This window comes from Pristiophorus japonicus, chromosome 14 (genome assembly GCF_044704955.1).
Source record: "Pristiophorus japonicus isolate sPriJap1 chromosome 14, sPriJap1.hap1, whole genome shotgun sequence".
NCBI classification, from domain to species: Eukaryota; Metazoa; Chordata; class Chondrichthyes; family Pristiophoridae; genus Pristiophorus; species Pristiophorus japonicus.
In genome coordinates, this window is record NC_091990.1 from 8,985,383 (window position 1) to 9,010,633 (window position 25,251).

Genomic DNA, 25,251 nt, shown 5'->3' on the forward strand with positions numbered 1-25,251 from the left:
ATCTGCTCTTGGTGGTTGAGGGAGAATGGTGACCAGGACACCGAGTGCATGGGGATTTTCCTGGGAACGGTGCAGTGCCATTTTTAACTTCAGTGAGGATCTTGGTTTAAGTTTCAGGTGATGGACAACAGGGCAGTGTAACAATGCCTTGGTATGGCTCTGGATTCTCGGTCTGGAGTGTGACTTGAACTCTCAACTTTTGGAATCTGTGGCATAAAGTGTTGCGGATTGAGCCAAGCTATTGCTGAAGTTGTGTTTTTCTTTTCAAGGTGATTTTTTTCCTCGAGTGGCGATCGATATACACCGGTGATGATTCGTATATCTCGAGGGGTTGGCATAATTCCCAGTGAAATATCTTGTTCTGTGATCTCTCTCACCGTATTCTCTTGTGGGCTTTAAAACAAAGTTTTGCATATCCGAAGCTGCAGGTTTGACCGGGGTGATGCTCATTCATGTGGTTGATCCAAATTACAGTTGGCAAGGGGAGGGGAATTATCCATAAGATGCATCGGTGGGGATCGCAATGTAATGATGGGTAAAACGGGATCATTTGCTTTAAACAAGTCCCATTTAATCTGAGCGTCCAGCTAGGGATTATTTGTACAAGAGTTGTCACTTAATCTAATGCTGTGTTCCTGTTCAGGGTCCTATCTTCATGTACTACGAATTATCAAACTTCTATCAGAACCATCGGAAATATGGCATCTCCCGGGACGATGATCAGCTGAATGGCGATTTGGACTATTTAACGGTAACAGTTGAAACAGGACTTGACAAATGGTTGCTGTGAATCTAAATGTGTTCAATATTTTTATAAGCTTGTCCTACACTCTGGTCTCCAAACGCGAGCACAGCCCTCTCGGTCAAAAATAACACGGAAATATGGCGCATGCTGGAACTGCACAGCAGGTCACTCCTTCATAAAGAGGAAAGTCCGGTTGTAATCCGGTGTGTGGCCTTGAGCAGATCAACGCAAGGTACAAACTCGCGACCTTCTAACCTGCCGTTGCTCTGCACCGATTCTGACCAACCTTCCCAATAGCCTGTAGGTAAATGGGATCAGCGAAACGTCACAATCGAGGGGTCGAACCCTGTGGCTGAAGGTCCATTCTGGGGACTGCCCTCGCCGACAGAGACCGCAGGGTATCTGGTCAATCTGTAGCCAGATTCTGGTGTCGGACTAGCAGCAATTTGCACCAGGATCCGACTGGCAAATCTACAACCAGAGCAGGTGCTGGTGGGGGGATGGCACAGACCGGGTACGGACCGGGTGTGGGGGGCTGGTACAGACCTGGTGCGGGAATGGTACAGACCTGGTGTGTGGGATGGCACAGACCTGGTGCGGGAATGGTACAGACCGGGTGTGTGGGATGGCACAGACCGGGTATGGGGGCTGGTACAGACCTGGTGCGGGAATGGTGCAGACCTGGTGTGTGGGATGGCACAGACCGGGTGTGGGGGCTGGCACAGACCGGGTGTGGGGGCTGGTACAGACCGGGTACGGACTGGGTGTGGGGGGATTGCACGGACCGGGTGTGGGGGGCTGGTACAGACCGGGTACAGACCTGGTGTGGGGGGCTGGCACAGGCTGGGTGTGGGGGGCTGGCACAGACTGGGTGTGGGGGGCTGGCACAGACCGGGTGTGGGGGGCTGGCACAGACCAGGTGTGGGGGGGGATGGCACAGACCGGGTACGGACCGGGTGTGGGGGGCTGGTACAGACCTGGTGCGGGAATGGCACAGACCTGGTATGTGGGATGGCACAGACCGAGTGTGGGGGGTGGTATAGACCGGGTACGGACTGGGTATGGGATGGCACAGACCGGGTGTGGGGATGTGCATTATTCCTTCTGTTACTGCAAAGAGGCAGTGTTGCCACAGGAGACATTAGCAAGAGAGGGTGGAAATGTCTCCGAATCCATAAACATGGCAACGGGCGAACATGAGCTAAACTCGCATTTGAATCACAACTTCAACCAATGGTATCACTGGATTGTCCAGGCTCCTGTCACTATCACATGATCTGAAACCTACACCGTTCAGTATTTGCAAATCGTGGGCCGTTAAGAGACTGAGAGCCCAATTATATTGTACACTCGGTGCCAATGCTGCAGCCTTTCCTCATACAGGACCTGGCAAAGCACCTTCGTCACCCGGTGCTGGTGTGACCCAACCTCGGCACCTGTACCTGCAGCCGCTCAACCCCCTGCACCAGGCCCTGGTTTTCTTAAAGCTTGAGCTGCTCGCTGCAAGGCTAGTCTTTGTTTCCAGTTTCCTGACTGTCGAGAGCAATTGGAACAGAAGCTGTAAAGGAGACACCATAAATTTATAGCCTGTGTGTTTGTGCATGTGTGGAGTCCCTTCCCCCCCCCCTCCTCCCTTCCCCCCCCCACCCTCCTCCCTTCCCCCTCTCCCTTCCTCCCACCCACCCGCAGCAGGGAAGGCAGCCAATATTAGGTCCATGAGACTGATTCCGGGGATGAGGGTTGTCCTACAAGGAGAGATTGAGTAGATTGAGACGATAATTTCTGCAGTTTAGAAGAATGAGAGGTGATCTCGTTGAAACATACCGGATTCTGAGGGGGATTGACAGGGTAGATGCTGAGAGGATGTTTTCCCCGGGCTGGAGAGTCTAGAACCAGGGGTCACAGTCTCAGGATAAGGGGTCGGCCATTTAAGACTGAGATGAGGAGGAATTTCTTCACTCAGAGGGTTGTGAATCTTTGGAATTTTCTGCCCCAGAGAGCTGTGGAGACTGAGTCGTTGAGGATCGAGATCGATAGATTTTTGGACTTTAGGGGAATCTCTTAGATTCCCCTAGAGGTTATGCTTGAACTGTACAAAACACTGGCTAGGCCACAGCTAGAGTACTGCGTGCCGTTCTGGTCACTACATTACAGGAAAGATGTGATTGCAAGAGAGAGGGTAGAGAGAAGCTTTATGGGGATGTTGCCAGGACTGGAGAATTTTAGCTTTGAGGAAAGATTGGATAGGCTGGGGTTGTTTTCTTTGGAACAGAGGAAGCTGAGGGGAGATTTAATGGAGCTACATAAAATTATGAGGGGCCTGGATAGTGTGGATAGGAAGGACCTGTTTTCCTGAGCAGCGGGGTCAATAACCAATGGGCATAGATTTAAAGTAATTGGTAGGAGGTTTAGAGGGGAGTTGAGGAGAACTTTTTCACCCAGAGGGTGCTGGGGGTCTGGAACTCGCAGCCTGAAAGGGTGGTAGAGGCAGAAACCCTCACCACATTTTTAAAAGTTCTTGGTTCATAGCTGTGTGGGTTACGGCACTTCAAGTGCACATCCAGGAGCTGGAAACTGGGATTGGGCTGGATAGCTCTTTGTCAGCGGGCACAGGTCAAATGGCCTCCTTCTGTGCTGTAAGTTTCTATGAATTAAGGGATATAGGGATAGTGCGGGAAGGTGGAGTTGAGGTCGAAGATCAGCCGTGATTTTGTTGAATGGCGGAGCAGGCTCGAGGGGCCGAATGGCCGACTCCTGCTCCTAGTTATGTTCTTAATACCACTCTCTACTCCTACCTCTTGTACAGCAAAATTCTAAAAGGACAAAGGGTGTTAAAAAAGCAAGCCTGAAGGCTTTGTGTCTTAATGCAAGGAGTATCCGCAATAAGGTGGATGAATTAATTGTGCAAATAGATGTTAACAAATATGATGTGATTGGGATTACGGAGACGTGGCTCCAGGATGATCAGGGCTGGGAACTCAACATCCAGGGGTATTCAACATTCAGGAAGGATAGAATAAAAGGAAAAGGAGGTGGGGTAGCATTGCTGGTTAAAGAGGAGATTAATGCAATAGTTAGGAAAGACATTAGCTTGGATGATGTGGAATCTATATGGGTAGAGCTGCAGAACACTAAAGGGCAAAAATCGTTAGTGGGAGTTGTGTACAGACCTCCAAACAGTAGTAGTGATGTTGGGGAGGGCATCAAACAGGAAATTAGGAGTGCATGCAATAAAGGTGCAGCAGTTATAATGGGTGACTTTAATATGCACATAGATTGGGCTAGCCAAACTGGAAGCAATACGGTGGAGGAGGATTTCCTGGAATGCATAAGGGATGGTTTTCTAGACCAATATGTCGAGGAACCAACTAGGGGGGAGGCCATCTTAGACTGGGTGTTGTGTAATGAGAGAGGATTAATTAGCAATCTCATTGTGCGAGGCCCCTTGGGGAAGAGTGACCATAATATGGTGGAATTCTGCATTAGGATGGAGAATGAAACAGTTAATTCAGAGACCATGGTCCAGAACTTAAAGAAGGGTAACTTTGAAGGTATGAGGCATGAATTGGCTAAGATAGATTGGCTAATGATACTTAAGGGGTTGACTGTGGATGGGCAATGGCAGACATTTAGAGAACGCATGGATGAATTACAACAATTGTACATTCCTGTCTGGTGTAAAAATAAAAAAGGGAAGGTGGCTCAACCGTGGCTATCTAGGGAAATCAGGGATAGTATTAAAGCCAAGGAAGTGGCATACAAATTGGCCAGAAATAGCAGCGAACCTGGGGACTGGGAGAAATTTAGAACTCAGCAGAGGAGGACAAAGGGTTTGATTAGGGTAGGGAAAATGAAGTACGAGAAGAAGCTTGCAGGGAACATTAAGGCGGATTGCAAAAGTTTCTATAGGTATGTAAAGAGAAAGAGGTTAGTAAAGACAAACGTAGGTCCCCTGCAGTCAGAATCAGGGGAAGTCATAACGGGGAACAAAGAAATGGCAGACCAATTGAACAAGTACTTTGGTTCAGTATTCACTAAGGAGGACACAAACAACCTTCCGGATATAAAAGTGGTCAGAGGGTCTATTAAGGAGGAGGAACTGAGGGAAATCTTTATTAGTCGGGAAATTGTGTTGGGGAAATTGATGGGATTGAAGGCCGATAAATCCCCAGGGCCTGATGGACTGCATCCCAGAGTACTTAAGGAGGTGGCCTTGGAAATAGCGGATGCATTGACAGTCATTTTCCAACATTCCATTGACTCTGGATCAGTTCCTATCGAGTGGAGGGTAGCCAATGTAACCCCACTTTTTAAAAAAGGAGGGAGAGAGAAAGCAGGGAATTATAGACCGGTCAGCCTGACCTCAGTAGTGGGTAAAATGATGGAATCAATTATTAAGGATGTCATAGCAGCGCATTTGGAAAATGGTGACATGATAGGTCCAAGTCAGCATGGATTTGTAAAAGGGAGATCATGCTTGACAAATCTTCTGGAATTTTTTGAGGATGTTTCCAATAAAGTGGACAAAGGAGTACCAGTTGATGTGGTATATTTGGACTTTCAGAAGGCTTTCGACAAGGTCCCACACAGGAGATTAATGTGCAAAGTTAAAGCACATGGGATTGGGGGTAGTGTGCTGACGTGGATTGAGAACTGGTTGTCAGACAGGAAGCAAAGAGTAGGAGTAAATGGGTACTTTTCGGAATGGCAGGCAGTGACTAGTGGGGTACCGCAGGGTTCTGTGCTGGGGCCCCAGCTGTTTACATTGTACATTAATGATTTAGACGAGGGGATTAAATGTAGTATCTCCAAATTTGCGGATGACACTAAGTTGGGTGGCAGTGTGAGCTGCGAGGAGGATGCTATGAGGCTACAGAGTGACTTGGATAGGTTAGGTGAGTGGGCAAATGCGTGGCAGATGAAGTATAATGTGGATAAATGTGAGGTTATCCACTTTGGTGGTAAAAACAGAGAGACAGACTATTATCTGAATGGTGACAGATTAGGAAAAGGGAAGGTGCAACGAGACCTGGGTGTCATGGTACATCAGTCATTGAAGGTTGGCATGCAGGTACAGCAGGCGGTTAAGAAAGCAAATGGCATGTTGGCCTTCATAGCGAGGGGATTTGAGTACAGGGGCAGGGAGGTGTTGCTACAGTTGTACAGGGCCTTGGTGAGGCCACACCTGGAGTATTGTGTACAGTTTTGGTCTCCTAACTTGAGGAAGGACATACTTGCTGTTGAGGGAGTGCAGCGAAGATTCACCAGACTGATTCCCGGGATGGTGGGACTGACCTATCAAGAAAGACTGAATCAACTGGGCTTGTATTCACTGGAGTTCAGAAGAGTGAGAGGGGACCTCATAGAAACGTTTAAAATTCTGACGGGTTTGGACAGGTTGGATGCAGGAAGAATGTTCCCAATGTTGGGGAAGTCCAGAACCAGGGGTCACAGTCTAAGGATAAGGGGTAAGCCATTTAGGACCGAGATAAGGAGAAACTTCTTCACCCAGAGAGTGGTGAACCTGTGGAATTCTCTACCACAGGAAGTAGTTGAGGCCAATTCACTAAATATATTCAAAAGGGAGTTAGATGAAGTCCTTACTACTCGGGGGATCAAGGGGTATGGCGTGAAAGCAGGAAGTGGGTACTGAAGTTTCATGTTCAGCCATGAACTCGTTGAATGGCGGTGCAGGCTAGAAGGGCTGAATGGCCTGCTCCTGCACCTATTTTCTATGTTTCTATGTTTCTATGTTTCAGACACTTTAATGTTTTATCAGCAGAGGGGCACATTACTGGTGTCACTGACAGCACACTGCAATACAGAGGGGCACAACAGAGTGGATAAAGGGGAACCAGTGGATGTGGTGTATTTGGACTTCCAGAAGGCATTTGACAAGGTGCCACATAAAAGGTTACTGCACAAGATAAAAGTTCACGGGGTTGGGGGTAATATATTAGCATGGATAGAGGATTGGCTAACTAACAGAGAATAGAGAGTCAGGATAAATGGTTCATTCTCTGGTTGGCAACCAGTAACTAGTGGGGTGCCGCAGGGATCAGTGCTGGGACCCCCAACTATTTACAATCTATATTAACGACTTGAAAGAAGGGACTGAGTGTAACGTAGCCAAGTTTGCTGATGATACAAAGATGGGAGGAAAAGCAATGTGTGAGGGGGACACAAAGAAATCTGCAAAAGGACATAGACAGGCTAAGTGAGTGGGCAAAAAATTGGCAGATGGAGTATAATGTTGGAAAGTGTGAGGTCATGCACTTTGGCAGAAAAAAATCAAAGAGTGTTATTATTTAAATGGAGAAAGATTGCAAAGTGCTGCAGTACACCGAGACCTGGGGATACTTGTGCATGAAACACAAAAGGTTAGTTTGCAGGTACAGCAAGTGATCAGGAAGGCCAATGGTATCTTAGCCTTTATTGCAAAGGGGATGGAGTATAAAAGCAGGGAAGTCTTGCTACAGCTATATAAGGTATTGGTGAGGCCACACCTGGAATACTGCGTGCAGTTTTGGTTTCCATATTTACGAAAGGATATACTTGCTTTGGAGACAATTCAGAGAAGGTTCACTAGGCTGATTCCGGGGATGAGGGCGTTGACTTATGAGGAAAGGTTGAGTAGGTTGGGCCTCTACTCATTGGAATTCAGAAGAATGAGAGGTGATCTTATCGAAAGGTATAAGATTATGAGGGGGCTTGACAAGGTGGATGCAGAGAGGATGTTTCCACTGATGGGGGAGACTAGAACTAGAGGGCATGATCTTAGAATAAGGAGCCGCCCATTTAAAACTGAGATGAGGAGAAATTTCTTAGAGGATTGTTAATCTGTGGAATTCGCTGCCTCAGAGAGCTGTGGAAGCTGGGACATTGAATAAATTTAAGACAGAAATAGACAGTTTCTTAAATGATAAGGGGTTATGGGGAGCGGGCGGGGAAGTGGAGCTGAGTCCATGATCAGATCAGCCATGATCATATTAAATGACGGAGCAGGCTCGAGGGGCCGTATGGCCTACTCCTGCTCCTATTTCTTATGTTTTTATGTTTGGAGTCACTGACAGCACAATGTAATACAGAAATGATGAACCAACAGTCTATCCCCAGCCCACGCTGAGCCTCGAGAGCAGAAATCCGAAGATGAACTATTGCTGCTCCAAAGGAGATCCGTGGAGCAGCAGTGCAGTAAAAGGGGGCTGAAAGTCTTTGTCATTGTCACATTGAGACTCGATACAAAGCTGACATTGACGTTTTCAATATTCCCTCATTGCCTTTTTAATATTTTCACAGAACCCTTCCGAATACTGTTTTCCATTTCGGCGGGATGGTAAAGACCGGCCTATCGCTCCGTGTGGAGCCATTGCAAACAGCTTGTTTAACGGTGAGTTCCTGCCTATTGTCATTCACTGTACAATTCAGTTGGGAATAGCATGCGATCTGCTGACAGTGAGGCACTTTATGTAGTCGATGTTTACAACTCCAGCATTTGTTTATGCCACGCGTAAGCTCGGGAGCTCGGGGTCCTTTCATGTCCCCATGTTCCGTAAATCTTTCGGCAAAAGAAGCATTTAAAAATTGGAATCCTGGATTCTTGCGGCACAGAAGGAGGCCCACGGCGCCTGTGCGAGTTCACAGGACAAGCTCCCCACAGTCCCATTGCCCTGCCCTTTTCCCACATCAGCTTTTCAAATTGAATATTGATCCATTCCCCCTTTTTCTTTTAAAGCTTTTGTGGATCGTCATCGGGGTGCCAACTGTTATATATGCAGACTATAGATATACTCTCTGTGTAGTCACTGTATAGTTGCATAAGATGGAGACTTGTTTACCTGATGTACTATCAATAAGGTTTACACTGTGTATATACTATGCTGGCACCACTAGAGGGTGCAACTGGTGGAGACTGGGGTTTCCCACCCTGGTGGCAGGGGCTGTATAAAAGGGGAGCCACCTTGCGGCTGCCTCACTCTGGAGTTACGAGTAAAGGACCAAGGTCACTACAGTTTGAGTACAACACATTGCCTCGTGGAGTCATTCATAAGTACATTACAGACATAACACCAACAATTCTCCAACTCCCTCCCCTGGTTCTTGATGAATAAGCATGTGATGCCCTGGAGTGGACCATGACCAGCAGTGATGGTCTGCCCATAGCTTGCTGGAGTTCTTTCAGATCGAAAGTTATTTTAATTGATTAGATACCATATATTAATGGTCCATGGTGTTTACAAGAGGCAGCAATGTATACAGTGGGGGTAGGTTGTTGCCGGGGGGGCAGGAGGATGGGGGACTGATAGCAGGTTATGAGGGGGCTTTTGAAGGTGAGGGGAGAGAGGTCGAAATGCAAAGGCGTTGAGGGAGAGAATCGCAGAGTCCATCATCATAGGCAGTCCCTCGGAATCGAGGAAGACTTGCTTCCGCTCGAAAAATGAATCCTTAGCTGGCTGAACAGTCCAATGTGAGAACCACAGTCCCTGTCACAGGTGGGACAGACAGTCGTTGAGGGAAAGGGTGGGTGGGACTGGTTTGCCGCACGCTCTTTCCGCTGCCTGCGCTTGATTTCTGCATGCTCTCGGCGATGAGACTCGAGGTGCTCAGTGCCCTTCCGGATGCACTTCCTCCACTTAGGGCAGTCTTTGGCCAGGGACTCCCAGGTGTCAGTGGGGATGTTGCACTTTATCAGGGAGGCTTTGAGAGTGTCCTTGTAACGTTTCCGCTGCCCACCTTTGGCTCGTTTACCGTGAAGGAATTCCGAATAGAGCGCTTGCTTTGGGAGCCTCGTGTCGGGCATGCGGACAATATAGCCTGCCCAGTGGAGCTGATCAAGTGTGGTCAGTGCTTCAATGCTGGGGATGTTGGCCTGGTCGAGGACGCTAATGTTGGTGTGTCTGTCCTCCCAGGGAATTTGTAGGATCTTACGGAGACATCGTTGGTGGTATTTCTCCAGAGGCACTGTGGCTGTCGGTTCTGCCTCCGATGGCGGAGCAGAGGGGACAGGCAGGAGACTAGACCATTTATTCAAAGTAACTTGAAGACATGTCCAACGTGTTGCAACATCATGAAAGTGTTTGTGAAGATTTTCTGTTTAATATTTCTATCAAACTCCTATGATGAACACATTGCCCCACTGAGCCCTCCCTTCCACCCTTGTCCCCACCCCATTACTCAGTGAAAACTTTGCTGAGTTGGAAAATAAACTGCTCAATATATTTCTTTCAGATTCCTTTGTGGTGTATGCGGTAAACGACACTGGGCCTTCCACCAGGGTGCCTCTAAATGGCAAAGGAATTTCCTGGTGGACTGACTACAATGTCAAATTTAGGAACCCCACGGACAATGGCAGCGATCTTCAGCAGGCCTTCCAGGGTAATCTCACTGGTTTTCACCGAATGTTTCTGCCAACTGAATGAGCTTCATAGAAATCCTGTGTTAGAGGGCTTGTTGCTGGGAAGGTATTTGGACAGACTTGCTGGAGGTGCTGGGATGCCAGTTAAACTCGCTCCGGCCCAGATTAAACACATACAGGAGAGTGGTCACCTTGTCCAACTGCATTGGTGTTGGTACTTTGATTCTCATGTAGCGATGTGTAAACGGGGCAAATGCTGGTCCTTGCAGGTGTTGGGTTCAATACCTGGTCTGTACCTGTGGAGGGAGTGAAGTCCGCAATTGGCTGCTCACTCTATGGTACAGTACCTCGCTACATAACCAGCTCAGTCTGAGTTTTTGAACGATAAGGGGGTCAAGGGTTCTTGGGAGCAGGCGGGGAAGTGGAGCTGAGTCCATGATCGGATCAGCCATGATCTTATTAAATGGTGGAGCAAGCTCAAGGGGCCAAATGGCCGACTCCTGCTCCTATTTCTTGTGTTTTTATGAGTCATTGGGGGCTTAGGTTCTGTTTTGCAGTATCACTGAGTGAAATTCTCATTAAAGTCACGCTACAATACAGCTGTTGGATAATTGGGCCTGTGGACAATAAAGTCGTGACAATGGAGCTGTCAATAACCATACTAGACAGGTCAGAATGGGAACCACTTGATCACTAAAAGACTTGCATTTATATAGCGTCTTTCATGACCACTGGACATCTCAAAGCGCTTTACAGCCAATGAAGTACTTTTGGAGCGTAGTCACTGTTGTATTGTGGGAAACACAGCCGCCAACTTGAGGGATAAATATTGGCCCCTGGCCACCTGATAACTTCCCTACTCTTTTTCACCTGCACCTGAGAGAGCAGACGAGGCCTCGGTTTAACGTCTCATCCAAAAGACCGCCCCTCCGACAGTGCGGCGCTCGCTCAGCACCGCCCCTCCGACAGTGCGCTGCTCGCTCAGCACTGCACTGGAGTGTCAGCCGAGATTTAGGTGCTCAAGTCCCTGGAGTGGGGACTTGAACTCACAACCTTCTGACTCCGAGGCGAGAGTGCTGCCCACTGAGCCACGGCTGACATGAATCACTAATGTTATTTTGTTAATGTAGGGTGATGTTTTGTTTGGTCTGGTTTTGAATAAGCACTAATTGCAGGAACTGTGAAGCCTTTTAATTGGCCGAGGCCGGCTTATGAGTTGGACATGAACCCACAAAACAACGGCTTCATCAACGAAGATTTCATTGTGTGGATGAGGACCGCAGCCTTGCCGACATTCCGCAAACTCTATCGTCGCATTGACGGCGGGCTGGAGCCAGGAAACTACTCTGTGGAAGTCAGTTACAGTATCCTTGGCCTTTGCAGTGGGTGATATGGGGAGGGGCAGCCCAGCCAGGAACACTGGGTCATGTTGAACACGGACGGGTTGTTTAATAGTCGGGTCACGCTGCACCAAGCATAGAAACATAGAAAATAGGCCCTTCCAGCTTGCACCACCATTCAATAAGATCATGGCTGATCATTCCCTCAGTACCCCTTTCCTGCTTTCTCTCCATACCCCTTAATCTCCTTATCCGTAAGGATCCAACTCCCTCTTGAATATATCCAATGAACTGGTATCAACAGCTCTCTGCGGCATGGAATTCCACAGGTTAACAACTCTCTGAGTGAAGAAGTTTCTCCTCATCTCAGGATAAGGGGTAGGCTCATTTAGGACTAAGACTGTGTCCCCTGGTTCTGGACTTCCCCAACGTCGGGAACATTCTACCCGCATCTAACCTGTCCCGTCCCGTCAGAATTTTATATGTTTCTATGAGATCTCCTCTCATCCTTCTAAACTCCAGTGTATAAAGGCCCAGTTGATCCAGTCTCTCCTCATATGTCAGTCCACCCATCCCGGGAATCAATCTGGTGAACCTTCGCTGCACTCCCTCAATAGCATTTCCTCAGATTAGGAGACCAAAACTGAACACAATATTCCAGGTGGGGCCTCAAGGCCCTGTACAACTGTAGTAAGACCTCCCTGTTCCTAAACTCAAATCCCCTAGCTATGAAGGCCATCATACCATTTGCCGCCTTCACCGCCTGCTGTACCTGTATGCCAACTTTCAATGACTGATGAACCATGACACCCAGGTCTCGTTGCACCTCCCCTTTTCCTAATCTGTCTTCGCATTTTTGCCCCCAAAGTGAATAACCTCACATTTATCCACATTATACTGCATCTGCCATGCATTTGCCCACTCACCTAACCTGTTCAAGTCACCCTGCAGCCTCTTAGCATCCCCCTCACAGCTCACACCGCCACCCAGTTTAGTGTCATCTGCAAACTTGGAGATATTACACTCAATTCCTTCTTCTAAATCAATTATGTATATTCTAAAGAGCTAGGGTCCCAGCACTGAGCTCTGCGGCACTCCACTAGTCATTGCCTGCCTTTCTGAAAAGGAGCCGTTTATCCTGACTATCTGCTTCCTGTCTGCCAACCAGTTCTCTATCCACGTCAGTATATTACACCCAATACCATGTGCTTTGATTTTGCATACCAATCTCTTGTGTGGGACCTTGTCAAAAGCCTTTTGAAAGTCCAAATACACCACAACCACTGGTTCTCCCTTGTCCATTCTACTAGTTACATCCTCAAAAAATTCCAGAAGATTTGTCAAGCATGATTTCCCTTTCATAAATCCATGCTGACTTGGACCGATCCTGTCACTGCTTTCCAAATGTGATGTAATATTGATGCATTTACACTGCGGGTTTGCTGTCTGCTCACAGTACTCTGGTCCGGAGATATCCCTTCGACCGGCAATCATTGATAATTGGGAAGAGCTGATGGGAGGATCTGGTTTTCATCATCATAGGCAGTCCCTCGAAATCGAGGAAGACTTGCTTCCACTCTAAAAATGAGTTCTCAGGTGACTGAACAGTCCAATATGGGAATTACAGTCTCTGTCACAGGTGGGTCAGACAGTGGTTGAGGGAAGGGGAGGGTGGGACTGGTTTGCCGCACGCTCCTTCCGCTGCCTGCGCTTGGTTTCTGCATGCTCTCGGCGATGAGACTCCAGGTGCTCAGCGCCCTCCCGGATGCTCTTCCTCCACTTAGGGCGGTCTTTGGCCAGGGACTCCCAGGTATCGATTTTACTAACATTATCGGCATGGTGTGTTTCCCTGAACTTGTTAAACTGTACTTTTAAATCTTTAAACGTATCCTGAGGAAAATGAAACTCGACTCCCAATTGCAGGAATGCGTCTTGAATCCGTTCCTTCCGGTGAAGTTGGAAACGGATTGTCGTCCATTCCAGGTACAAATCCAATGAAACTTTAAAACCCTGACAATGAATAATTGTCTCACTGAAGATCTCTCGGGACAAATACTTGACTGTGTTCAATGTTTCCACTTGTGGGGGAGACCAAAACTAGGAGTCATAAATATAAGATAGTCACCACTCGCCCAGAGAGTGGGCGAGAATGTGGAACTCGCTGCCACAGGGAGTGGTCGCGGCGAATAGTAATCTATGCTTTTTAAGGGAAGCTGGATAAGTAGACGAGGGAGAAAGCAGGCCATGCTGATAGGGTGGGAGGAGGTTAGTGTGGAGCATAAATACCGCCTAGACCAGTCGGGCCGAATGTCTGTGTGTAGTCATTATTGAGCAGTCCAAGGATTCTCCTTTGATTGCGAGATCGTTGGGCTTTCAACACGTCCCTCCCCCACCCCCAGCTGGAGCAGTCTAGCTCAGTTCCACATCCACCCTTGCAGGAAGAGCAGCTCATACAGCAACCTTTCCCCCTCTCATTCCTGGGCTCCCAATACACACAGCCCCCTGCTCCCTGTACCTCTCAGCGCACCATCTCCCACTTCCACACATTCTTTCCCAGCAATTCAATCTGTCTTTTCTTCCTCCTCCAGTCTGCAGGCTTTTAGAAACCAGATTTGATGTCACATGCCCCTTATTCTCGGTATTCTATCCTCCTCTTCAGTCTCGGTGCTGCACTGCGCTCCGCGGTACTCTGTTGAAGTTACTCGGCAGGAAACAAACTCTTGCAGAACTGAGTACGCGGCGGATCGGTGCTCATCACTGAGACAGCTCGCCATTCTCATCCTGCGATCGATCGGCTGAACCAGTCAACTGAGGAAAGACCTGTCCGGAGGGGAGGGGAGGGGAGGGGGTGAGGGGGGCAGGCTCCCTTTGTGTGGTATGTGTTACACAATTGCAAATCCATTGATAAAGAACAAGTTACACAGAGCAAAGAAGGAACAATCCCTCTGGTCCTCTCCCGATTTCGCTTCCAGTTCAAGAGCATCGTTACGGAGACATGAGATCCGTTTGTTGTCTGTCTGCTTTACATTGTTGGGGAGCAAGTTCCCAAATGTTTTTCCTGAAATAGCCATTTGTGTGTTGTTGCTTCCCCAAGGAGATCCGGAATGCTGGTGTTGGGAAGGTGCAATATTTACCGGATAGGGTGAGAAGTGATGGGTATAGCCGTCTCATTGCTTTTTTGGTTTTACATGTTCGTTGCAACAGATTTTCTCCCAAGATGTACAAGCCATTTTGTAATTGGGTTTGGTACTGGAAGCAACCTGGAAGTCAGGAGTTCAAATCCCATCATGACAAGCTGCAAAATTGATTTTAATTTGTGGACTGCACCAGAAAAAAGGGATGATTAAAGCTGCCGGTTTGTTGTCTTCTAATAAAACGATACATTTCAGGTGATGGGAATCTGCCATCCTTATTTAATCTAGCCTGTAAGTGACCCCAGTCTCATTAACACTGTTTTTAAAGTGATGTAATGTGACGCTCTCTGTACGGCGAAAAGCCATGGGTCTGTTTCTCCTTAACTCTGCGTTCAGATTTTCCAGTGCTGAGTTTCAATGGTCGGAAACGAGTGACCTTCAGCACCATATCCTGGATGGGTGGAAGGAATCCATTCTTGGGGATCGCTTACCTTGTGTGCGGGAGTGCGTGTATTGTCACAGCAATAATAATGTTCATAGTTTACGTTAAGTATCAAGGAAAGCACATCTTCAAAGAGGAATAAGCACAAAATATGCCTACACCATTCAACGTGTGAAACTCGCGGGGTAATTTGTGGCTACAATAAGTTAACTACATTTATCTCTCAAATCTTGGGCAGGGGACAGAATTCTCGCCTTTCAATTCGTAACTTTGTATTTGCATTGTAAATCTCTAGTGCAGCTCAGATGATTTACAAACTTAGAAATTGTTTTAACTTCATACATCTATTTCCATTGTGAAACGTAAAAATGGTGAAAATCAGATAATTCAGTGCTTGAGTTAATGAAAATGATCGTTAGAATTGTAGTCAGGTGGGTAGCAATGGTCCCAGCAATAAGATTTCTTGTACAAAACCACTCCACATTCATCAGTTCGGTAATTGCAGTAAAATTCCATTGTACCATTTATCCAATCTCTGTTCTCAATCGATACATTAATCCACAGGACTGTTTAATGACTATCATTTAATTGTCAATTTTACTTATTACTAGATTTGTATTTACGTTTTCATGCTGACACGATCTCACTCCCTTCTTTCACATTTACTGTTAACGGAAGCAACTTTGTCTTGCTTTGTTTTGTGGAGAAGGCCAGTGATAAAGTTTAAAGTTCATTGTGCTTTGCCAGCAAATTAAAAGCCAATACACTGGGAATTTATTCCCACATTTCCTATAAATTGATCTCCAATTAACAGTAACTCATTCTGCCAACGATTTATCCCGAGAGTGTCAAAATCTCATTCCCAGCCCCGCGGGAAAGTCTAACCATGGAGCCACAGTCAGTCTTACGAGATGTGTCAGCCCGAGCCAACAACAGCTTCTAATTTAACCATGTCTTTTAATTTAACCACTATTGAAAAATATTTTCAGCGGTTTTTGGGACCATGTCCATTCTAATATACAGCAATCAGTTCATCACACTACACTGTTCAACAGGTGGCTGTATATTTTGACCTATTCCCACCAAACTGCTGATCACCCAACTTCCTTTTCTGGCTCCCATGTTAGCTGACATTGTTAACGGTTCTCTCCTCGGGTACTGTCTTCCTCAAATCTGCCGTCATCACCCCTCTCAAAAAAAACAAGCCTTGACCACCCTGTCATAGCAAGCTCCATCTCCAACCTCCCTTTCCTCTCCAAAATCCTTGAATGTGTTGCCGCCTCCTAAATCCGTGCCCATCTTTCCCGCAATTCCATGTTTGAACCCCTCTAATCTGGTTTCTGCCCCTGCCACAGTACAGAAATGGCTTTCATCAAAGTAACAGATGACAGCCTTTGACTCGATTGACCACTCTATCCTTCTCCAATGCCTCTCCACTGTCGTCCAGCTGGGTGGGACTGCACTCGTCTTTACACAGTTAATATATGTAAGTAATGCACTGTTTCACTCTGCAAACTTTTCCTTCCATTAGGGGATGGAATTCCCAATTGTAACTAATTATAGCAGCTGACCGGATGGTTAGTTCTGAATTTGGGGGGGCGGGGGAACACCCATTGGACACACATATCCCCACTGGATGTCAGCTAGAATTCCGAGCCAGGGTGCCATCCTCCAGTCTCCAGGATGAGAGCAGGGTTCAAACCCTGCCCCTCATACACACGGGTGGGAATACTCCCAATAATCCAAAGGTTCACTCCAATAACTAATGGTGTGGAACTGTAAGTCATATACTGGGTCATAGTTTCACAAAGTTCTATTTGACCAGCAAGTTTTCATAACTCCAAATAACTAAAAATTGGCTCCTTGAAAGACACACTAAACAAATATATACTTTCTCAATGTTTGGGGCAGATATGGGTGTTTTTTTTTTCCCTTTGTTCTCTGCTAACATGAATCAGCCCAGTGACCCACCTGGGTTTATGGTGCAGCCTGAAAGTACAGGTCTTGGCTTTATTCAAAACTGGAAGCTCACTAGGAAGTCGCAGTTTACAGGGGGGCCTCGTAGCATAGAAAGATCCCACAACACGAACCATGTTGATGCTTCTCTGTATTCCTACAATCCTGCACCCCAACAGATCCATTCAGAGCAACTCCAGTGCAGAGTCAGAAGAACAGAAATTTATTTTATTCAAATAAAGTTTTTTAAAAGTCACTTTGGAGACTCCAAACTGATTTTGATTTGTGTATTTCCAAGACATAGAATTGGAATCCATGTGTGCTCACAATTCTTAGTTCTCTCCAGCTGATTATTCTGAAATAGCCATTCATCTGTTCACTCAACCGTTTCAAACCAGAACCTCCCATCCAGTGAGATATTGGCTCCATCTCGCAAATCCCAAAAGGCACTTGAGGCAACTGTAACTCTGTCCCCTGTTTAAGTTACTATTGTAAGTTGGCATTTGTTCCAAATGGCTATCTGATTTGCTGTAAAAGGTCTAATGTAATCACGTCATTTATTCTGATCTGTCTTCAGGGTAAAATCTCTCAGCTCTGGATATCAGACTTGGAGGGATTCTTCCTCAACTCAGTCCTCAATGGCCGACCCCTTATCTTGACACTATGGCCCCTAGTTCCAGACTCTCCAGCGAGGGGGAAACAACCTCTCTCCATCTGACCTATCAATCCCCCTCAGAATCTTATATATTTCAATGAGATCACCTCTCATTCTTATAAACCCCAGACTATAGACTTAATCTCTCCTCATAGGACAACCCTCTCATCCCAGGAATAAATATAGTGAACCTTCTTTGCACTGCCTCAGATAAGGAGACCAAAACTGTGCACAGTACTCCAGGTGTGGTCTCACCAAAGTCCTGTACAATTGTAGCAAGACTTCCTTACTCTTATACTCCAACCTCCTTGCAATAAAGGACAACATGCCAATTGCTTTCATCATTGTTTGCTGTACCTGCATGCTAGGTTTAAGTGTTTCCTGTATTAGGACACCTAAATCTCGCTGAACACCAACATTTAAAAATATTGTTTTTCTGTTCCTATCAAAGTGAATAACCTCGCTTTATACTCAATCTGCCACCTTATTGCCCACTTAGTAACCTGTCTATTTCCCTTTGCAGATTCTTTGTGTCCTTCTCACAGCTTACTTTCCCGCCTAGCTTTGTATCATCAGCACACTTCGATACATTGCACTCAGTCCCTTCATTTAAGTTATTGATATAGATTGTAAATAGCTGAGGCCCCAGCACTGATCCTTGCGGCACCCTACTAGTTCCAGCCTGCCAACTGGAAAATGACTCTGTTTTCTGTCCGTTAACCAATCCTCTATCCATGCTAATATATTACCCCCAACCCCATGAACCCTTACCTTGCATAGCAACCTTTTATGTGGCACCTTATCAAATGCTTTTTGGAAATCCAAATATACTACATCCACTAGTGCCCCTTTATCTACCCTGCTAGTTACATCCTCAAAAAACTCTAATAAATTTGTCAAATGGAATTTCCCTTTCATAAAACCATGTTGACTATACCTAATCATATTATGATTTTCTAAATGCCCTGTTACCACTGCCTTAATAATGGATTCCAGCATTTTCCCAATGACTGATGTCAGGCTAACTGGCCTGTAGTTCCCCGTTTTCTCTCTTCCCTCCTTTCTTGAATAACGGGGTTACATTTACTCCCTTCCAATCCGCTGCGACTATTCCTGAATCTAGGGAATGTTGGGAGATTCATCCACTATCTCTGCAGCCACCTCTTTTAGGACCCTAGGATGTAGGCCATCAGGTCCAGGGGATTTATCAGCTTTTAATTCCATTAATTTATCATAAAACTCATAGAAATAATACAGCTGAGCCCAGAAACCACTAGTAACATTTGGTTCAAGCAATTAAGCTTTTGTGACAGCTTTAGAAGCTAAAGGAGGCATTTTTTGAGGTCAAAGTCATGGACCAGGTCCTGGGTAGAGTGGATAGAGAGAAACCATTGGGGGTGGGGTCCAGAACAAGGGGGCGTAACCTTAAAATTAGAGCCAGGCTGCTCAGGAGTGATGTCAGGAAGTGTTGCTTCACACAAAGGGTAGTGGAAATCTGGAATTCTCTCCCCCAAAAAGCCATTGAGATTAAGTCAACTGAGGTTAATAGATTTTTGCTTGGCAAGAGTATTGAGGGTTACGGAGTCAAGGCGGGTAAATGACATTAACATACAGATCAGCCGTGAGCTCATTGAATGGCGATGCAGGTTCGAGGGGTTGAATGGCCACCTGTTCTTATATTCCTGCTGGTTTGATTATGGGAAAGAAGTTTCCTATATGCCCAGATTTTTGATAGCAAAATTGAATCAGTGGAGAAGCAGTAGTGTGAACAGTAATGTTAATTCACTGCACTTGGCAAACCCAACCCATTGAACACCATGTGAAACGTATCTTCTATCGAAGCCAGAATACGGACACAGGGAGGGAGAAGGAAGGAGGCAAAAGATTGGTTTCTGCCAAAACATCACAATGCTCCTCAAATAAATTATTGAACTGAAACTACTCTTGGCATGTTGAAATATACCACAAGTCTCGTGTGCACAGCAACATCCGACATCAGCAACAGGATGAATGACCAGTTCATCTTTTTGTTTGCTGTTGAGGAAGGAATGTTGGCCAATCCCGACTGTCTGTCTGAACACACATCTGTTCCAGTGGAGGCACCTCGTGCTTTAATATCTCATCCGGTGGATGCAATGGCTTGGCTTAACTTCTCATCTTGTAAAATACAAGTTTAAAAACTACCAGCATCTGTTTTCACACAAGAATCTGTGTACGAAGTTAAGTGTTGTACTCACAGCTACTACACAGGCTCAACTTATCCAATGGAGCAGAGCAGGGATTGGCCCTGGGATGAGAACATAAGAAATAGGAGCAGGAGTAGGCCATACGGCCCCTCGAGCCTGCTCCGCCATTTAATAAGATCATGGCTGATCTGATCCTGGACTCAGCTCCACTTCCCAGCCCACTCCCCATAACCCATTACTCCCTTATCGCTCAAAAATCTCTTTCTCCGCCTTAAATATATTCAATGACCCAGCCTCCACATTCTCTGGGGCAGAAAATTCCACAGATTTACAACCCTCTGAGAGAAGAAATTTCTCCTCATCTCAGTTTTAAATGGGTTATCCCTTATTCTGAGATGATGTCCCCTAGTTTTAGTTTCCCCTTTGAGTGGAAATATTATCTCTGCATCCACCTTGTTGAGCCCCCTCATTATCTTATATGTATTGATAAGATCACCTCTCATTCTTCTGAACTCCAATGAGTATAGACCCAACCTACTCAACCTATATTCATAAATCAACCCCCTCATCTCCAGAATTAACCTAGTGAACCTTCTCTGAACAACCTCCAATGCAAGTATATCCTTCCTTAAATACGGAGACCAAAACTGTATGCAGTACTCTAGGTGTGGCCTCACCAATACCCTGTACAGCTGTAGCAGGACTTCTCTGCTTTTATACTCTATCCCCCTTGCAATAAAGGCCAACATTCCATTTGCCTTCCTGATTACTTGCTGTACCTGCATATTAACCTTTTGATCCCTCTGTACTGCGGCACTTTGCAATTTTTCTCCATTTAAATAATAATTAGCTTTTCTATTTTTTCTGCCAAAGTGGTTAACCTCACATTTTCCTACATTATACTCCATCTGCCAAATGTTTGCCCACTCACTTAGCCTGTCTATATCCATTTGCAGATTTTTTGTGTCCTCCTCACAATTTGCTTTCCCACCCATCTTTGTATCATCAGCAAACTTGGCTACATTACACTTGGTCCCTTCATCCAAGTCATTAATATAGATTGTAAATAGTTGAGTCTCCCAGCACCGATCCCTGCTGGGGATGACCCATTTATCCTGACTCTCTGTTTTCTGTTAGTTAGCCAACCCTCTATCCATGTTAATACATTAAACCCAACCTCGGGAACTTTTATCTTGTGCAGTAACCTTTTATGTGGCACCTTATCGAATGCCGTCAGGAAATGCAAATACACCACATCCACTGGTTCCCCCTTATCCACCCTGTTCGTTACATCCTCAAAGAACTCCAGCAAATTTGTCTATCATGATCTTCTTTACGACTTTGATACCAACAGCCATCAAGGAGCAGACACTCAAATATTCTTCAAGCACAGATGAGATTGCAATGAATTTGTAACTTTTCCTAGCCTGGTTAATTTATTTCCTAAGCTGAAAAATCCCTGGAGTGGGACTTGAGCCCATGGTGAGTCCGAGGATACTGTTTATAACAGTAGGGCTGTGATGGGACAATGTTGCAGGAAGTAAGTGTGACAAGGGAATTGCCGCCATGTGCAAGACTGATACATGTGACCAGGTGATCCCACGCGGCAATACACACTGGGAGTGAAGACGCGTGTTCAGGTGAAAGGTCAGAGGGCAGAGGATAATTAGAGCAGGGCACACAGATGTAATTCAGCCCCTATTTGAAAGCCATACATTCTGTCATTATTATATAACACTTTGGGAAGCAGAGTAGAGTTAGTTGGAGGATTGGTTGAGGATCGAGGAGATGTTAAACTGAAGTGCTGTAGCACCATGACTGGTGGGAGGGTGTAATCACAGTGGGACACGTTTCCGGAGGCAGGTTCTTTTATAAATATAGACACAGGAATTTATAATGGCAAGGTTGACACAGGAAGTGAGCATAGATGTACAATTCTTAATGCATCATAGATAGACAAATATTGCAGGTATGCCATGTATCATTGATTTTATGCTGGTTAATTTGTTTGAGACAATCTTATTAAAATATCTAAAATCGTGCTGATATTTTGTTATAACTTTGCATTTACTATTTATTCTATCCTTTGCTGAAGGTGGTGACTGAAATAGCACATCAAGGGCACGAGCTGGTGTCTCCCAGTGTGTTGACGAAGCGGCTGTCCTGCACATGTGAATAGAATTGGTGGGGGGATGGGGAATATCACAGCCTCTCCTCTCCTCTCCTCTCCCCTCCCCACACCTGCACAATTCTCTGCAGGGTCACTGGATAAATCAATAGCAGGAGGACCGACTGATTCTCCAGCCTCCTTCAGTACTGCCCCTCTGACAGTGCAGCACTCTCTCAGTACTGCCCCTCCAACAGTGCAGCGCTCCCTCAGTACTGCCCCTCCAACAGTGCAGCGCTCCCTCAGTACTGCCCCTCCGACAGTGCGGTACTCCCTCAGTACTGCCCCTCCGATAGTGCAGCGCTCCCTCAGTACTGCCCCTCCAACAGTGCAGCACTCCCTCAGTACTGCCCCGCCGACGGTGCGTCGCTCCCTCAGTACTACACTGCAGTCTCCACCTATATTTTTGTGCTCAAGTCTCTGGAGTGGGGCTTAAACCCCAACCTTCTGACTCAGAGGCGAGAGTGCTGCCCACTGAGCCACGGCTGACACACACTATTTTGTGGGTGGCTGCTGGTTAGGCCACAGTAGTTGATGGTAAACCTATGCAGAACAGGCACCGTGCCTACTCCACTTACGGCCGACCAATTTGGCAGAGAGGTCCGTAACCAGAAGTTAGGCCTCTCATTAGCATATGCAAGGAGCATATCGCCTGTTTGAGCTGACTTCCTGATGTGCCTGAATGTAACCCGAGGCTAATACAGCGTTGGATCTATTTTCGACTTCGTTTTATGCCCAAAACGCAGGCAGAACCAGATCAAATTCCTTGGTCATGTTTTTTTGTAAGTTCCACCAAAACAAGTCTGGCTGTTTACAGCTGTCATGGGAAAAGGTCTGTGACATCAGAAGGCTGATTGTGACACTATGAAGAAGGCAATGTCCCTCCTCGTCTTTCTACTTTCAATACAAAGTCTGTTGAGATCAGCTCTTCAGAGTCTATCTGGCGAAGCAGGGGAGGAGAGGAGGAGAGTGTCTGGTGGTCACTCAGTGGTAAGAACTCGCCATCCAGGCCGACAGTTAGAGTTTTTATTTTGTTTCATTTTCAGTTTAACGCAGCCCGGAGAAATGACAAATGTTCTGCAACATTGTCAAGTGTAAAAATCAGGAGTGTCCTTTCCATTTGTCGCCTTGACACGTCAGTTGATAAAGTTACCCTTCGTTATATAATACAGAGCAGAATGTCCCAAATTCTCACACATCGAAGCGGTTACCTGATCCCAGCCTTCCTACCGCTCAGGATTGAACAATTGACTGCGGCTAGAGAAGGGTTAACAGTAATGTGCTGACCCTGACTGATCCCGGCATGGACAGGCTCAGACAGTGACAGGCTGTGTTTGGGTCAGCCTCACTGGACTCAATAATGACAAATAAGCAAAGAAGGCCACAGGGTGTAGGGTGGAAACATACCCCGGGGACAGGGTCAGTGTCCGAGGGTGTGGGGTGGAACCATACCCCGGGACAGTCAGTGTCCGAGGGTGTGGGGTAGAACCATACTCCGGGGACAGTCAGTGTCCGAGGGTGTGGGGTGGAACCATACCCCGGGGACAGGGTCAGTGTCCGAAGGTGTGGGGTGGAACCATACCCAGGGGACAGTCAGTGTCCGAGGGTGTGGGATGGAACCATACCCAGGGGACAGTCAGTGACCGAGGGTATAGGGTGGAACTATACCCTGGGAAAGAGTCAGTGTCCAAGAGAGAGATTTATCCCCAAAAGACATGCAGTTTTGGAAAAGAGGAGTGTTTATTCAGTAATTTCATGAAAATAATCCTGAACTGTAACACATGCAAAGGGATTCTTCCCATGATTATCAAAAATCATTTGAATGTTAATCGTACCTCATACATCGAACTGTCAATGGTTGGAGTACCAAAGTTGTGAGTTAACTCAGAAGTTCAGATATTATAAACATGACAGGTGTGTACAGAGAAATATCCTTTGCAACCCTCAGAGAAGAAATTCCTCCTCATCTCAGTTTTAAATGGGTGACCCCTTATTCTGAAACTATGCTCTCTAGTTCTAGATTACCCCACAAGGGGAAACATCCTCTCTGCATCAACCCTGTCAAGCCCCCTCAGTATCTTATATGTTTCAATAAGATCACCTCTCATTCTTCTAAACTCCAATGAGTAGAGGCCCAATCTGCTCAACCTTTCTTCATAAGTCAAGCCCCTCATCTCAGGAATCAACCCCGTGAACCTTCTCTGAACTGCCTCCAAGGCAAGTATATCCTTCCTGCTCCATGATGACATGCAAGCTGTGATCCACCACAGACCCAATTCACGTTCGGACCAGGGTCATGCAAGGCTGTGTCATCGCACCAGCGCTCTTCTCGATCTTCCTTGCTGCAATGCTCCATCTCACCCTCAGTAAGCTCCCCGCTGGAGTGGAGCTAAATTACAGGACAAACGGGAATCTGTTCAATCTCCGCTGCCTCCAGGCCAGATCCAAGGTCGTCCCATCCTCCATCATCGAATTACAGTACGCAGACGACGCCTGCGTCTACGCACACTCAGAGGTTGAACTCCAAGCCATCGTCAACACCTTCACCTAAGCGTACGAAAGCATAGGCCTTACACTAAACATCCATAAGGCAAAGGTCCTCTACCAACCTGCCCCTGCCACACAGCACTGCCCCCTGATTATTAAAGTTCATGACGAGGCCTTGGACAATTTTCCATACCTTGGGAGCCTACTGTCAACAAGGTCAGACATCGACGATGAGGTCCAACACCACCTTCAATGTGTCAGCCCAGCCGTCGGTCGCCTGAGGAGAAGAATGTTTGAAGACCAGGACCTCAAACCTGGCACCAAGCTCATGGCCTACAGAGCAGTAGTGATACCCTCCCTCCTATATGGCTCAGAGACATGGACTATGTACAGCAGGCACCTCAAAGCACTGGAGAAGTACCACCAATGCTGCCTCTGCAAGATCCTGCAAGTCCATTGGCAGGATAGGCACACCAATGTTCACGCTCTCGCTCAGGCCAACATTCTCACCGAAGCATTGATGACACTCGATCAGCTCCATTGGGCGGGCCACGTCATCCGCATGCCTGATACGAGACTTCCAAAATAAGCGCCTACTCAGAGCTCCGACATGGCAAGCGAGCCCCAGGTGGGCAGAGGAAATGCTTCAAGGACATCCTCAAAGCCTCCTTGAAAAAATGTAACATCCCCACCGACACCTGGGAATCCCTGGCCCAAGACCGCCCAAAGTGGAGGAAAAGCATCCGGGAGGGCGCTGAGCACCTCGAGTCTCTACACCGAGAGC

The 25,251-nt window shown here is 46.7% G+C and overlaps 1 protein-coding gene across 1 annotated transcript in view; it reads left to right on the forward strand.

Annotated features, from left to right (window-relative positions):
- The window catches only part of tmem30b (transmembrane protein 30B), a 43,899-nt gene extending 26,671 nt beyond the window's left edge, over positions 1 to 17,228 (forward strand). Inside the window, exons 3-7 of the mRNA XM_070898820.1 lie at positions 644 to 751; positions 8,045 to 8,135; positions 9,974 to 10,120; positions 11,276 to 11,464; positions 14,971 to 17,228. Of these exons, the coding sequence (XP_070754921.1) occupies positions 644 to 751; positions 8,045 to 8,135; positions 9,974 to 10,120; positions 11,276 to 11,464; positions 14,971 to 15,158 (723 nt within the window). The 3' untranslated portion in view covers positions 15,159 to 17,228. The remainder of the gene's footprint in view (positions 1 to 643; positions 752 to 8,044; positions 8,136 to 9,973; positions 10,121 to 11,275; positions 11,465 to 14,970) is intronic.
- Positions 17,229 to 25,251: the final 8,023 nt, after the last annotated feature.